Here is a 13362-nt window from a genome sequence, read left to right on the forward strand (position 1 = left end):
GCTTTAGCCCACAAACATGGTTACAATCTCTCATGAAACTTTCATGGTCTATTTGTAAAATATCACATTCCCAGATGTAAGGAAATGGTTTTTCCAGATGTGCGCCAAGATGAGCCCCTCCTCAAGATGAGTACAACTCGATGTTTTCAACCAGAGTTGGTGCATTTCTTTCTCTCAAACAAGACAACCACAATAAAAAAGTTCTGCTGGTAAGATGAGAATACTGTCACAAAAAGTGACTCTTGCATAAAGTACTCTAATGCTGCTCATGTTTCATAATGACCTATGTACTGATATTATCTTGGGAAATTCTCCCATAACATAGTTACTATTCTATTCCATAGTAGTTAATAGTTATACACTGCAAGACAAACAAACAGTATCTTCATCAGTTTTAACTGTTTTTTACATTGTAGATTTGAAAAAGAAAAACTTTTAATACTGGTAAATTTCAGTCAAACCTCTCTGTATGCAGATGTCACATGTTTTGTGTCAAAAATGTAGAAAATCTCCTTCATAAGGAACTTTTCCTGGGCTTTTGACTAATAGATTATGAACACCGGCTGTTAGTTCAGGTGTTCTTACAGGAACCAAAACAGGCATCTCTTCTGAAAGTGAAGAAAGAAGCAAAAGTTTTCTCTAATGAGATTAACAGATGTCATAGCTGTTCACTCAGGAAACCACTTACTCACTGAGTTTGGGGGTGCAAATATTTTTAAACATACACCAGCCTACTTTAGAAGTCCACTAACATAGAGATGTTAAACCAATTCCAGAATTATTAAGGAACTCAGAGAAAATGTTCATTTATCCATTATCATTTGTTATTTAAGCGTATGTATACAATATATCCACACAAAAAGAAAAGCTGAAGGTTTCAAACTGGACAAATGGCGCCATCTAGTGGGCATGTGACGTATGCGCCGTGTTTTAAAAAGCATTTGATTAGACATGAATTTAAAAAGAACGACAGTACATGTGAAAACACCCTTCATCTTTTACATTATAGCCATTACACTATATAAATATAAATATTTACCTGACAGATATATACATTATGTATTTTCTCGTCTTTTTTTCAGCCAAGCGTGTGTTGCACCTGAATGCCTATTTTCACCAACTAGTTGGGAGGCAAACTCTGGTGCACAACTATGTTGCATGTCCCCACATGCCCAGACCTTTGCTCTGTTTCCTTCCTTGATTGTGCTAACCTGTTTTGAGTTTCCCCAATTTGCTCCCTATTTAAGTTCTGTTTTCCCTTCTTAGTTGTGGAGCATTGTGTTTTTGAATGCTTGATATGCTGGTATGTTATGTTATATTTGCACCATGAGTGGTTTTTCTTGGTAAATGGTCTGCACTTATATAGCACTTTTATCCAAAGCACTTTCTCATTCACCCATTCACACACACACTCTCACACCAATGGTAGCAGAGCTGCCATGCAAGGCACTAATTTGCCATCGGGAGCAACTTGGGGTTCAGTGTCTTGCCCAAGGACACTTCGGCATGTGGAGTCATGTGCACCGGTAATCAAACTGCCAACCGTACTATTAGTGGTCAACCTGCTCTACCACCTGAGCCACAGCTGCCTACTTTCACGTTGAGTTTTCTTTCCATTGTCGTAGTGCCTAATCTTAGTCTAGTTCCTTGTTTTAATTTTTCTAGTTTTTGGGTACTTTTCGACTCCTTTTTATATTATTTATTTATTTATTTCACTTGTTTTGTTACATTTAATATATATATATATATATATATATATATATATATATATATATATATATATATATATATATATATATATATATATATATATATATTCTGCACTTTCATCCGACCCACTGGATCACATGACTGACAATCTCTTTGGAACTGAATGACAGGGAACCCTGTTTATACATAACCTACTGTTCTGTTCCATCACCTGTATAACATATGCTAATGGGTAATGAGCAACCAACTCACCCTCTGACTGACTAGAAGGTTTCAGTATATGTTCTCTGTACTCTCTCCTTTAGAATATGATGCTGATTTTATAAGATCTGGAAAAGGTGCATGGTGATCAACTTCCAAAGTTAATGCTCAGTAAAGCTCCTCTGACAGAAGCCTAGCAAAGATCTTAATCAGCATTGCTATGGGAAGGTACAGAGGTATGTGTGAGATGGTGAGGACCAATAACCTTACAACTCCAGCACACTTCGTTCCCTACTCCCACATCATGAAATATTAAGTATGGTTACCATGTGATTTTCTGTGAAAGGTCTTGGCATGTGTACACATGTGAAAAGAAGGTATGCAAGTGTTGAAACACTCCAGCTCGGATAGCTTAAAGATTAAACATTAGACCCTAATGTTCAGATGGAGCATCCTTTAAACACTGGATGACTTCACAGCGCACTATCCTGGTTTTCTTTTAAGTCTGGTTCCTCATAAAGTTTCTTCCTGATGATATGTCAGCGTTTTATCCTACCACTGTGGCCTCACTGTCACTCATTTGTGATCCGAAGCTATATCCAGATTTCAGCAGAGCTGCTCTATGACTATGTGGATTCCGATCATGTGCTTGGCCCCTTGCTACTGCTTCTCCTTCCACTGAATAATTACTTTAGTTTTCTAAAATAATATCTTTATTGTGTGTAAATGTTTTATTTCAATTAAGTAATTTTGACAAAGGTGTAGGATTTTTTTTTCCATAATCAACCTTTTTATTTTACTTGGAAGCATTTTTTATACAAAAATGTACATTTTTAAACAAAAATCCTTTGTTTTAAATTCTTACTTCAGACATTCACACGCACAGCCTATTAATATTCATTTTAAACAGAAAAGAAAAACAAAGCCTGGAAGATATATGAACTTTCCCATTGAAATGGATTTTAATTGGGATTTTACGTCCTGAATCTACACAAAATATAACAACACTGTGAAAACACCAAATTGTGCACTTTAGGAAAGTGCCATAAAAGATTAGTTTGCTAAAGAATTACTGATCATTAGCACATTTTGTCAGTAGCTGAGTTTACTGCTATATCCTGCCCTCTAGTGGAATAACAGAGTCTAGCTCTTTTCCACAAATCTTTTAATTCCATTACAGCCAAGAAGATAACTCATGGTAAAAGATGGATGGAGACAGGTGTAACTGAGGGATGCACACACAAATCTCACTACTGTCTAGAATGCAACACTCATTATCTGTAATACCATCCCATATTATCCCAAACATAACAAGAAAACTGTTACATAAAACTGTAACATATTCAAATGTGAAGACGTCCCACTACAGTTCTTTTCCGCCCAACAGTTCCACCCTTGCAATGTTTTGTCTACTCTCTGATGTCATGTCCACTGTATAAGTTGTGGTTACTGCACAGTCTGATCCTGCTGCACTGTCTGTTGTGGTTTGTTGCATGTTAGTTTTTGATGATGTATAATGTTGCACACTAGTACAAAAACAAAACCAATTCCGGTTAACACAGCTCACAAGCAATCATGTGTTTCTGATTCTCATTCCTTCCTGAACGGTTTACCCATGCAATGCTGTCTCAGTGACATCTCAGTTCTCAGCACTGCCTATTAATAATCATGAGTTTGTTTGATAATGCTGGATCCATGATGATTAGCCACCACAATGCAGAGAAAAAAATACTAAAAAGGGAAAATTTTTAGGAACTTTTTAGCAAAATGTCTTCTAAAAATTTTTCACAGTTAGTTTACATTACAGATTTTTTTCAGATAGCATTTAAGAATGCCTTTGACAAAAGAACGCATTGAAATCATTCTTGTGGTTGGATCAGGAAGCTGTCACAATGTTGTGATGGATTTTTAAGAGCAAACATAGCGGGCACATCACACACGACACTGCTGCCAAACTTATTAACAAACTCGACACCCTGGAAGTGTTGCAGACCGACCGAGAAGTAGGCATCCACGAACATCCACTGATGAAGGCACAACTGACGTGGTGCGTGGTGACATGGTGCAAACATAGGCCCCTATATAGGGAGGCTTTTGGGACACCCTGTATACAGATGTACATGAAAATATAATTAGATTTCAAGATATAATTATTCTGTAAGTTGCAAATTCTGAATAGAAAATAAGCAAATAGTGTTGGTTGAAATAAGATTCTTTTGTCAGATTTGTCAAGCTGTGTGGTTTTTCCTTAGATTTCTTTTACAGTGGTAAAATAACAAATATACAAAACAGATCCAAATATCCCAGCTTCACATAATAATTCACCATGTTGCACATTTCCAGTAATAATATCTACAGTACCTCATCAGAAGTTTTTCTATCACTTTACTTTACATCTGGTTGTGTATCGAAATAGCCCCCACATCCATATCATTGATGACACTGATTTTTAAATTTCCAATTTTTTCCATTAAACAAATACTTGCAAACTGTATTTAAAAAAAAAAAAAATTAAAAACAGCTTAGATTTCATAGAAAGTCTCTGTCTAGACATGGATGTCTCTCTAGCAAATCATTTTCCCTCCATTCTTACTGCTCTGTATGTACAAATTATAAATAGTGAACGGAAAACAATTTTAGTGGTTCATAAACGTGTAGAACCTAGTTTTATGTGACTGCAGTTTTATGTGACTGCAGTCAATAAGTAGCGAGTAACGCTAATGTGTGGTGTGTTCCTTTTATATCTCAAACTCTTCCTGGACAAAACCAAGATATTCAAAGATGTGAGACCACAGTGGACCAACAAATCACTGGTGTCATATGTCAAAATAACTTATTCTAAAGTACATCTATCTACAAAAGTCTGAGAACATTCTGTCTGAAGCTTTGCATCTTCCTGACATGACCATGCACAGCACCTAAAACTTGTCAGGGATACTCTCTGATATCCTCCAGTGTGGACACAGTGCATGTTGCAGCTTAGTTTCAAGCTGTAAAGTGTCCCTGCATCACGTGTCCGTTGAGACTGGTGGTGTTTGAGCCACAGTCCACGTACAGGTAACTCTCCTGAGAGACCTGCTCGGTGTGGCCGAAGTACACAGTGGTGACAGTCATCCTGAGGAACACAGACCATATCATGAGGTGAAGGTTTGAAATAAATTGAAGTACAAGGCAGAGTTTCCAGAAAGCATTGCAACCCAAAGGTTAACATAATATGCTACAACAAGCTTCACATTAAACACTCTACCTGTCACTCCCTGATGTATGAACGTATTTGACAAATGTTTTTGTAAAAAATGTATATCATATAGATGAAAACTGTGACTATCATGCTACATACTGTGATCATGTTAGGACTCATAATGCATTAAAACATGGTGAACTTCTGATGTGTCACGGTTAAACTTGGGCCTGTATTAATGTGACCAAAATTACTGTTTTTCCTGCCACCATTAATCAAAACACCCACAAAGCTTATCCTGAACCTTTAAAGGTTGGCCAGAATAGTACACAATTCGAAACAAAATTTGGTTTACTCATTAAATATTGCTTATAAATACTGTTAATTTTTATATTACAAGCTTCCGTGATAACAATATATCATAAAATAAGATCATAATGCAATAATTAATACTACTAAAGATTAATGTAAGGAAAAAAAAAACACAACAGGGCTTGCAGTTCAATCCATCCATCCATTTTCCATACCGCTTATCCTACACAAGGGTCACGGGGAGCCTGGAGAATCGGGGCACAAGGAGAGGGACGGGGTGGGGTGACAACCCATCACAGTATACAATCGCACACACATTCACACACTACAGACAATTTGGAAATACGAATCAGCCTACAACGCATGTCTTTAGACTGGGGGAGGAAACCAGAGTACCCAGAGGAAACCCCCGAAACACGGGGAGAACAAGCAAATTCCACGAACACAGGGCGAAGGCGAGATTCAAACTCTCAACCCCAGAAGTGTGAGGCAAACAGGCTAACCACTAAGCCATCGTGCCCCCATGTTAGAAAAGCCATCAATGACAACGTGTTGTGATACAGCCTGACTCAAAGGTGATTGATTTCCCTAAACAACCCATCCCAAAGTGTTTTATTCCTCTTATACCACTATTAGAATTTGTCATAATTTTTTTTTTAAACATAATTTTTATCCATTTTAGTTACGTATATTGTTGTTGTGGAACGTAAATGAAACGTCTGCATTCCTTTGCACTCCGTCCTAGTAGCTATAATCTAAGTGGGGGCCTGGGAAAACCATTAACAGGGTGAGATTTAACATTTTCTACTATATAGTTCTAAGAATTACAGGCTTTTCTGAACTTAAATATGTTCCTCTTTCACACGAATAAAGTGATTCGTGTGAAATAAAGTGAACTGATTAATGTATCACTTACATTATAACAGCTATAAACAATCCCAATTCCCTCACCGGCCTCTCGTGTTCTCTTTCTTGAAGTTAATAATACAAAAAAATGCAGTGTGTCATTTTTTAGACTGCTTCCATAAATGTTATATAAACATCTCCTCCCAGAAAACTTTAATATTAAGCCATGTTTAATCCGTTTTGCAGAGCGTCCACTGTACAAGTCCTTGTGTAATTTGTTACTATAAGTATGATAATGTATTAGAACGAGCGTGTTAATATAAACGTGTTCTGCCTTGCAGCTGGAACTACTATCAGAGCTAAAGTTATAAAAAATCACAACACCTTCTGACCAATCACATTCGAGCATTCAGCAGCACCCTGGTATAAAGTTTGCTAACAGCCAGTAGTGATCTCCCTGCAGTTACACTCTTTATGACAATATATTAGAACAGTCTGTACTTACTGCATGATGACCACAATGTTGTGCACTTTTATGGACTGCATGGTGCAAAAGTTACTGAAAGACAAAGACAAATGTTAACACACACACACACACACACACACACACACACAAAATAAATAAATAAACAAATAAACAAATAAATAAATAAACAGTAATGAATGCTGCGTGTGCCTTGGTAGGAAACCAAATGTCAGAACTCAAAAATACTTACTAGATGTAGCTCATCTCATTGGCTATGACTGTGGAAACAGTGAAATCGACCTAAACAGGAACAGACACAGTCGATACTAGGCTGTTAACAGTGCTTACAATATTCACACAGCATTGATCCATCTGATTAGGCAATGTTAAGGCAATAAGAGCATAAGGAAAGGCAAAATGCCAGAGGCTTGCTGTAAAAGCTAACAATAATAAATAAATGCACTCAAAAGTATTTCAGTACTTAAAATGTAAAACCTCTCAGAGAGGCAGTACGCATCAGAATACACTATAACAGTATTGTACTGTGTATTTATTCGTGTAAACTCATCAGACTCGTTGCTAAGTCTGCCCATATATATTCCATTATTATCTTGATTTCCTGATGCAGTTGATAACTCATTTTGACACTCCTTAAACTAAGCTAACGTCTAACAGACAGCAGGACACAATCACTGTAGCCACAGGCTGAGAAAAACACCCAGAACCTAGAGAATACAATATTAATTTTAACCCGTTTGTGCAGAGCGTCCATCAGACATGTCCCCGTGTAATTCATTACTATAGGTATAATAATGTATTATATAATAATGTACAATAAACGTGTGTTCTGCTTTGCAGCTGGAACTACTATCAGAGCTAACATTATAGAAAGTCACACAACACCTTCTGACCAATCAGATTCGAGCATTCAGCAGCACTGTGGTATAAAGGTTGCTACTGTAAAGACCAGTATTTTGGGTTAGTAATTTGACCTCTTAAAGTCAGAAGATGTGTCAGCTGATCCAGATTTAAATTCCTCGCCCATGTAACTACATACATCTTGTTAGGAGTTTCACTTTGGTTACAGGTGTTGGGGCCTGGGAAAACCCTTAACAGGGTGAAATTTTAAACACTTTCTAGTATACAGTTCTAAAAATGGCATTTCTCAACTTAAATATGTTCCTCTTTCAGATGTATCTGAACCACAAATAAAGTTTTATTTTAAAAATCTGGTTACCCCATGAGTGCAAAAGGAGAAAAATGCATTTAAATATGCAGACATTTTGACAGCGGGTATCTGATTCAAGCTGAACTGATTTTATATATATATATATATATATATATATATATATATATATATATATATATATATATATATATATATATATGTTACAACTTGACAACAACTTGACCAAAGCTTACCATTCACTATTTGAGAATTAGATAGCAAGTTTTTAGACGTCTTTACACAGACTGGCTGTTTTCCCAGCTCATATACGATTTAAGATGAATAACTGACTACTGAGATGCTACTTTAAGTGGTTAAGTTAATCCTTTACATATGATACCTTTTCATCTTTACACTACTGAATCTTTGAACAGTGTGAGCATTGCACCAGCCTCTCTAACCTGTCAGACTCCCAGGACCTGTCAGCTCATCTCACTGCACTGAAAATATGCTGTAATATAAATAAGTGAATAACAAGCTGGACTTTCAAGGGTTAAACACCAGCCTACAGAGCATGAAGCGCTCTTTCAGTTTGGTTATATTTGCATGTGGATGTGAAAGTAAACTTTTGTTTGTGAAAGCTAAAACATGAAAACATGGTACGGATGAAGAATTTACGCACCTGCTGCATATCCAGTGGCATTATGCTTGTCAAATTGCTCACAAATGACTTTCCGATCACAGTCTTATAGAACTGCACCTGCGCTGTGATGTTTGCCACTTGTACCGGATAGTAGTTGTTATTAGTAATGTTCAGCGTGTTCTGAAATGAGACAACAATTAACTTTAGCTCGAAATGACACTCCCCCTCTTCACATTAACTTCACAGCATAGAAAGACAATTCATAAGGGATTCAAAACGTTCTATAAAAATAGTACTGGTAGGACAGCCAAATTTCTTTAGTGAATATTCCTAGTAATATTACAGTATTATCCATCTATCCATTTCCATACCGTTTATCCTACACAGGGTCGCGAGGGAGCCTGGAGCCATCTTATGTTAACTTGCATATACTGACAAATATCTACAATATACATATATACTTATATAATATCCTGTAAATATGCTATTACATGCTAATGCATGCATCTTAAATCCTTTAAAATTGCTACCCAAAAGTCTTTCAGGTACAGTATAATACCACTTCAGTTACTGACGAACAGATTCACCCAAGCCATCAATGAAACAGAAGAAACAAAAGATCTCACTGTAATGTTGAGATAGATGATTCGTTGCTCCGTATCAAAGTTGACATACGTAGATTTCACACCAACGTAGGCGACATCAATGGTGCGGGGGAAGAGGAAAAACACAGCCAGGCCAGAGAGTAGGAGACACAGCATCACTGACAAGCTAACGTACAGCTTGCTGTAAAAACACAGATTTTGATCATTATGGTTTATTTTATTTAGATTACTCTGTAATCAGAGAATAATGCTATCCGTTTTATCTCTCGAAATCATTCACAGCATGAATGTATAGGAAGGGTTAATGAGTTAGTAGAACGTTATATGTATGATGAGGTAATAAATAGATTTCTTCAGTGAGTTACGCAACATGCTGTCATATTTTTATCATAAATCTTGTAATATATAATAATATGTTTCAAAATACTTTCATGAACGTAAATGTGCATTGACCAGTCTTCTGAAGAAAAAAAAAAGAATGACAAATGACAATGGCTTCATGTTTTAACTAGACATTACAGCTGAAAGGTATTTAGCCCCCCTTAAATTCTTAAAAAGCTAACAGATGTGTGGAGTGTCCTGGTGAAACGTACGTTCGTCTTGGCCTCAGTCTTTGGTCACTATATGGTATCAAGGCAACAAGCTGATTTTCTTGTTCTGAGCAGACAAGAAAACACACCATGAGCTAATTTGCTTATACTTCAACCCTCTCCTTTTGCCACTGACCAAGCTCATGGGATATTAAGGTCTAGGGTTACGGTGCACCATAGTGAAGGCTTGAAACTAGAAGAGTGTTACGTGACACTTGAGAAACCTGAGATCCAAAACTTTAGTGAAACTTTGGTCTGATAGTCTTAGGTCATTTTTCAGTTGACAAATTGTTCAAGACTGGCTGCTGATGTATGTAAACTGGTGCTAGATATATATTATTATGTCTTTACACCCCTTCTGGTTTCAAACCTTAAAATATAAGTATTATTACACCAATACCAAGCACCACAATTAACTTAAACACCGCTACCTGTTTAAAACTTATATGATTGAGAGGGTTATATAAAACTTCTTTTGGAAGAAAAAAACAGTAACAGTAAGCAAATACTGACACTTTTTTACCTCTTGGTATTCGTCCTGTTCCTTGACAACTGGGACAGGTGATGCTGTCCCTGCCTGTGAACTCAACATAAGGGAACTGTGATATATCATTCTTATCCTCCTCGACTAATTGAGAGTCAGGATCATCAGACGTCAGTTTTTCCTGGCCCTCGCTTTTGTTTTTTGGCAAAGAGAAAATTGACTTGCCCATGACTGCATTTTAGAGAGAAAGAGAGAAAAGACACATATGGACCATTGAAGCAGATGACATCATTTAACATCTGTGAAATGCCATAACATGAATGAAAGAATTGTTTTTACGTGTGAAAACATGTGTCACTTTACAATATCACATGCACAACTGATTTTCTACACAAACTTATCTTCAAAATTTGCAGCCGAAAAGCATATGTGACATAAAACAAATGAAATGTTCTAGCAAGAATGATAGACTTGTCTTTTTTCCCCTTTAAATTAACTGAAGTTGTGATTCGCATTTTTAGATGTCCTTTATTTTTTGCACACCTATGAAATATTGTTAAACATCATTGTTTATATTATCTGAAATCTTACAGATTAATCACTGAAATGTCCAAATGTTCCACACTAACAGAAATAAAGGTACCGTGCTGTACTTTTCCTTGTTGTTGGGGTGGTACCATCAAGGATGCGTACTGTGTACATTGAGTTTGTATCTTTTACCTGTGAAGGTGCATGTGTTGTACCATTAGCTTTTAGAGTTAACTTTTATACTTGGTCCTCAAGATCCAATTATGTATCTTAAATTATTTTTAAAGGCATACTAGTTACAGTTATATAGCGCTTTACATAGTATGGGGGGGGGGGGGGGGGGGGGTCTCCTCATCCACCACTAGTGTGTAGCATCCACCTGGATAATGCGACAACAGCCCTAGTTCGGCAGAATGGCCACCACACACCAGCTATTAGTGGAGAGGAGATTCAGGGATGGAGATTATTAGGGGGCCATGATAAAGAAGAGCTAATGGGGTAATTTTGCCAGGACACCAGGGTTATAACCCTACTATTTTACAATAAACATCATGGGACATAAACATTTTTAATGACCACAGAGAGTCAGAGCATGCTTAGTTTAGCATCTCATACGAAAGACAGTGCTGTTTTTACATTATAATGTCCCCATCACTATACTGGGGCATTAGGCCCTACACAGACCACAAGGTGAGTACCCACTGCTGGCCTCACTAATACCACTTCCAGCCGCAACCTTAGTTTTCCCCAGGAGATCTCCCATCCAGGTACTGGCCAGGCTCAACCCTGCTTAGCTTCAGTGGGAAACCAGGTGAGGACTGTATATATACAGTATATGCAAGTTTCCAGCTTAAAGACAGGACTAAAGGTGCAAAACATGTCTCTTTGATGGTAGCACCAAAGTAGCAAGAAAACTACCTTTACCTTAATAACTTTACACCAATCAACTTTACACCAATCATGTGTAGGTCCTCCTTGTGCCACCAAAACAGCTCTAACCCATCAGCTCAGACCCACAGCTCTTGAGCCTTGTACGCTCATGACCCTGCGGTCAGGTCACCGAATATACTTCCTTCTACATCTATTAGTAGGTACTAATCACTAACCACTGCATCCCGGAAACACCACATAAAACCAGCTGTTTTGGAGGTGCTCTGACCCTGCCCTTGTTAAATTAAATTAACTTTAAGAACTGACCGTTCACTTACTGCCTAACATGGGGCAGTGGTGGCTCAGTGGTTAAGAAGTTCAAGCTACCACTGTTGGGCCCTTAACCCTCAACTGCTCAGTTGTATTAATGAAATAAATGTACGTCGCTCCGGATAAGGGCGTCTGCCAAATGCCATTAAATGTAAATGTAAATATAATGTAAATGTCATTAAATGTAAATGTAATATATCTCACCCCCCTGACATGTGCCACTGTAACGAGAAAAACAAGGCTATTCACGTCTCATGTCAGTGGTTTTAATGTTATGGCTGATTGGTGTATTTCTAAGTGTGACCGATATAAATATAAATATTAATAAGATAAACATTAAACATACCGATAGATCATGTAAAGTAAATGAGTAATGGGTGTCATTTCAGACAATAATTCTTGTTATATAATGTTATTCAGTATGTGTTATATAATATTTCAGGTCATAAATCGAGATTTCTGCCGGGAGAAAGAGTTGCATAATTGCAAACATGGAACAAATTTTTAAGTGTCAGCAAAATAAAGGCTAAAAGCTTAGCATGAGTGTAACACAGCTGGCACGAGACTGACGTGTTTATTCTCCACTGAGGACACATTATACATTACACACACTGCACTTTGAGGGACTCGATAATATTCACAGTTGATTTTAGTATAGTGTAAATGACATCGTTTACTTTATTAAACGACGTCATTCAACCATTAACCATTTAACGGAAGCATAAAACATTATGTACAACAGGTGTTGTAGTCATATATAACTAAAATATCATGGCAAAATAAATCAACAAAGTCTTTTCCAACCGGATCTTACCTTTATATTTGCGAACGCACAATTTGCTTGCTCACCCTAATCCCGCTGTAAAGACGACAGAGGACGCTGTGAGAAGTTTAACGCGCATGCGCAGAACCGCGCGCACGCGCATATGCGTGGTCTCGTGGAAACGTTGACGCTACGTAGTCGGCGATACCGCTAATTTGTCGATCATTTCGAACCGATATCAAAGAAACACCAAGGCTAATATCCAAATACTTGACAAAAAGTCATCCATTAGTCATCTCATTATTGTTTATTGGCGTGAAATAGACCAGAGCTGTGCACAAACACGCCCCCCACCCCACCCACTCACACACACACACACACACACACACACACACACACACACACACGCTCCTTCCTGTGCAGCAGTGTAGCTAAAAATTTATTTCAATGGGGCTATGAGGTAATATTTTCAATAAAAGCATTGTGTGACCTTTAGAGTTAAATTGATAAGCCAGACTCACTCTGGTATTTTGGGTGGTGATGGTGTTCACTTTTATTTTGATAATTTCAAATTATTGGTCACATACACAACCATACGCAGTACAGTGGGCAGTGAAATGCTTATTTCGACTGTCCGTGACATGAAAGTAGAATTTACATGAATC

At 37.4% G+C, this 13362-nt stretch overlaps 1 protein-coding gene across 2 annotated transcripts; it reads right to left on the reverse strand.

Moving 5' to 3' along the window:
* Positions 1 to 2854: 2854 nt before the first annotated feature.
* Positions 2855 to 12869, reverse strand: tmem106ba (transmembrane protein 106Ba). Of its 2 annotated transcripts, XR_001815215.3 has the most exons (9): positions 12749 to 12869; positions 10246 to 10437; positions 9726 to 9789; positions 9154 to 9313; positions 8567 to 8707; positions 6967 to 7016; positions 6756 to 6809; positions 4830 to 5026; positions 2855 to 4015 (listed from the first exon to the last, which is right to left on the reverse strand). XR_001815215.3 is itself a non-coding variant. In XM_017491120.3 (8 exons), exons 2-8 carry the CDS (start codon positions 10433 to 10435, stop codon positions 4897 to 4899), a joined length of 789 nt encoding a protein of 262 aa, XP_017346609.1. In that variant the 5' UTR covers positions 10436 to 10437; positions 12749 to 12869; the 3' UTR covers positions 2855 to 4896. The 2 variants fall into 2 exon arrangements, 1 of the variants encoding a protein (XP_017346609.1); XM_017491120.3 differs by having other exon boundaries at positions 2855 to 5026.
* Between the last annotated feature and the right edge of the window lie 493 nt (positions 12870 to 13362).

Source organism: Ictalurus punctatus, chromosome 17 (genome assembly GCF_001660625.3).
Source record: "Ictalurus punctatus breed USDA103 chromosome 17, Coco_2.0, whole genome shotgun sequence".
In the NCBI taxonomy this organism is placed as follows: Eukaryota; Metazoa; Chordata; class Actinopteri; order Siluriformes; family Ictaluridae; genus Ictalurus; species Ictalurus punctatus.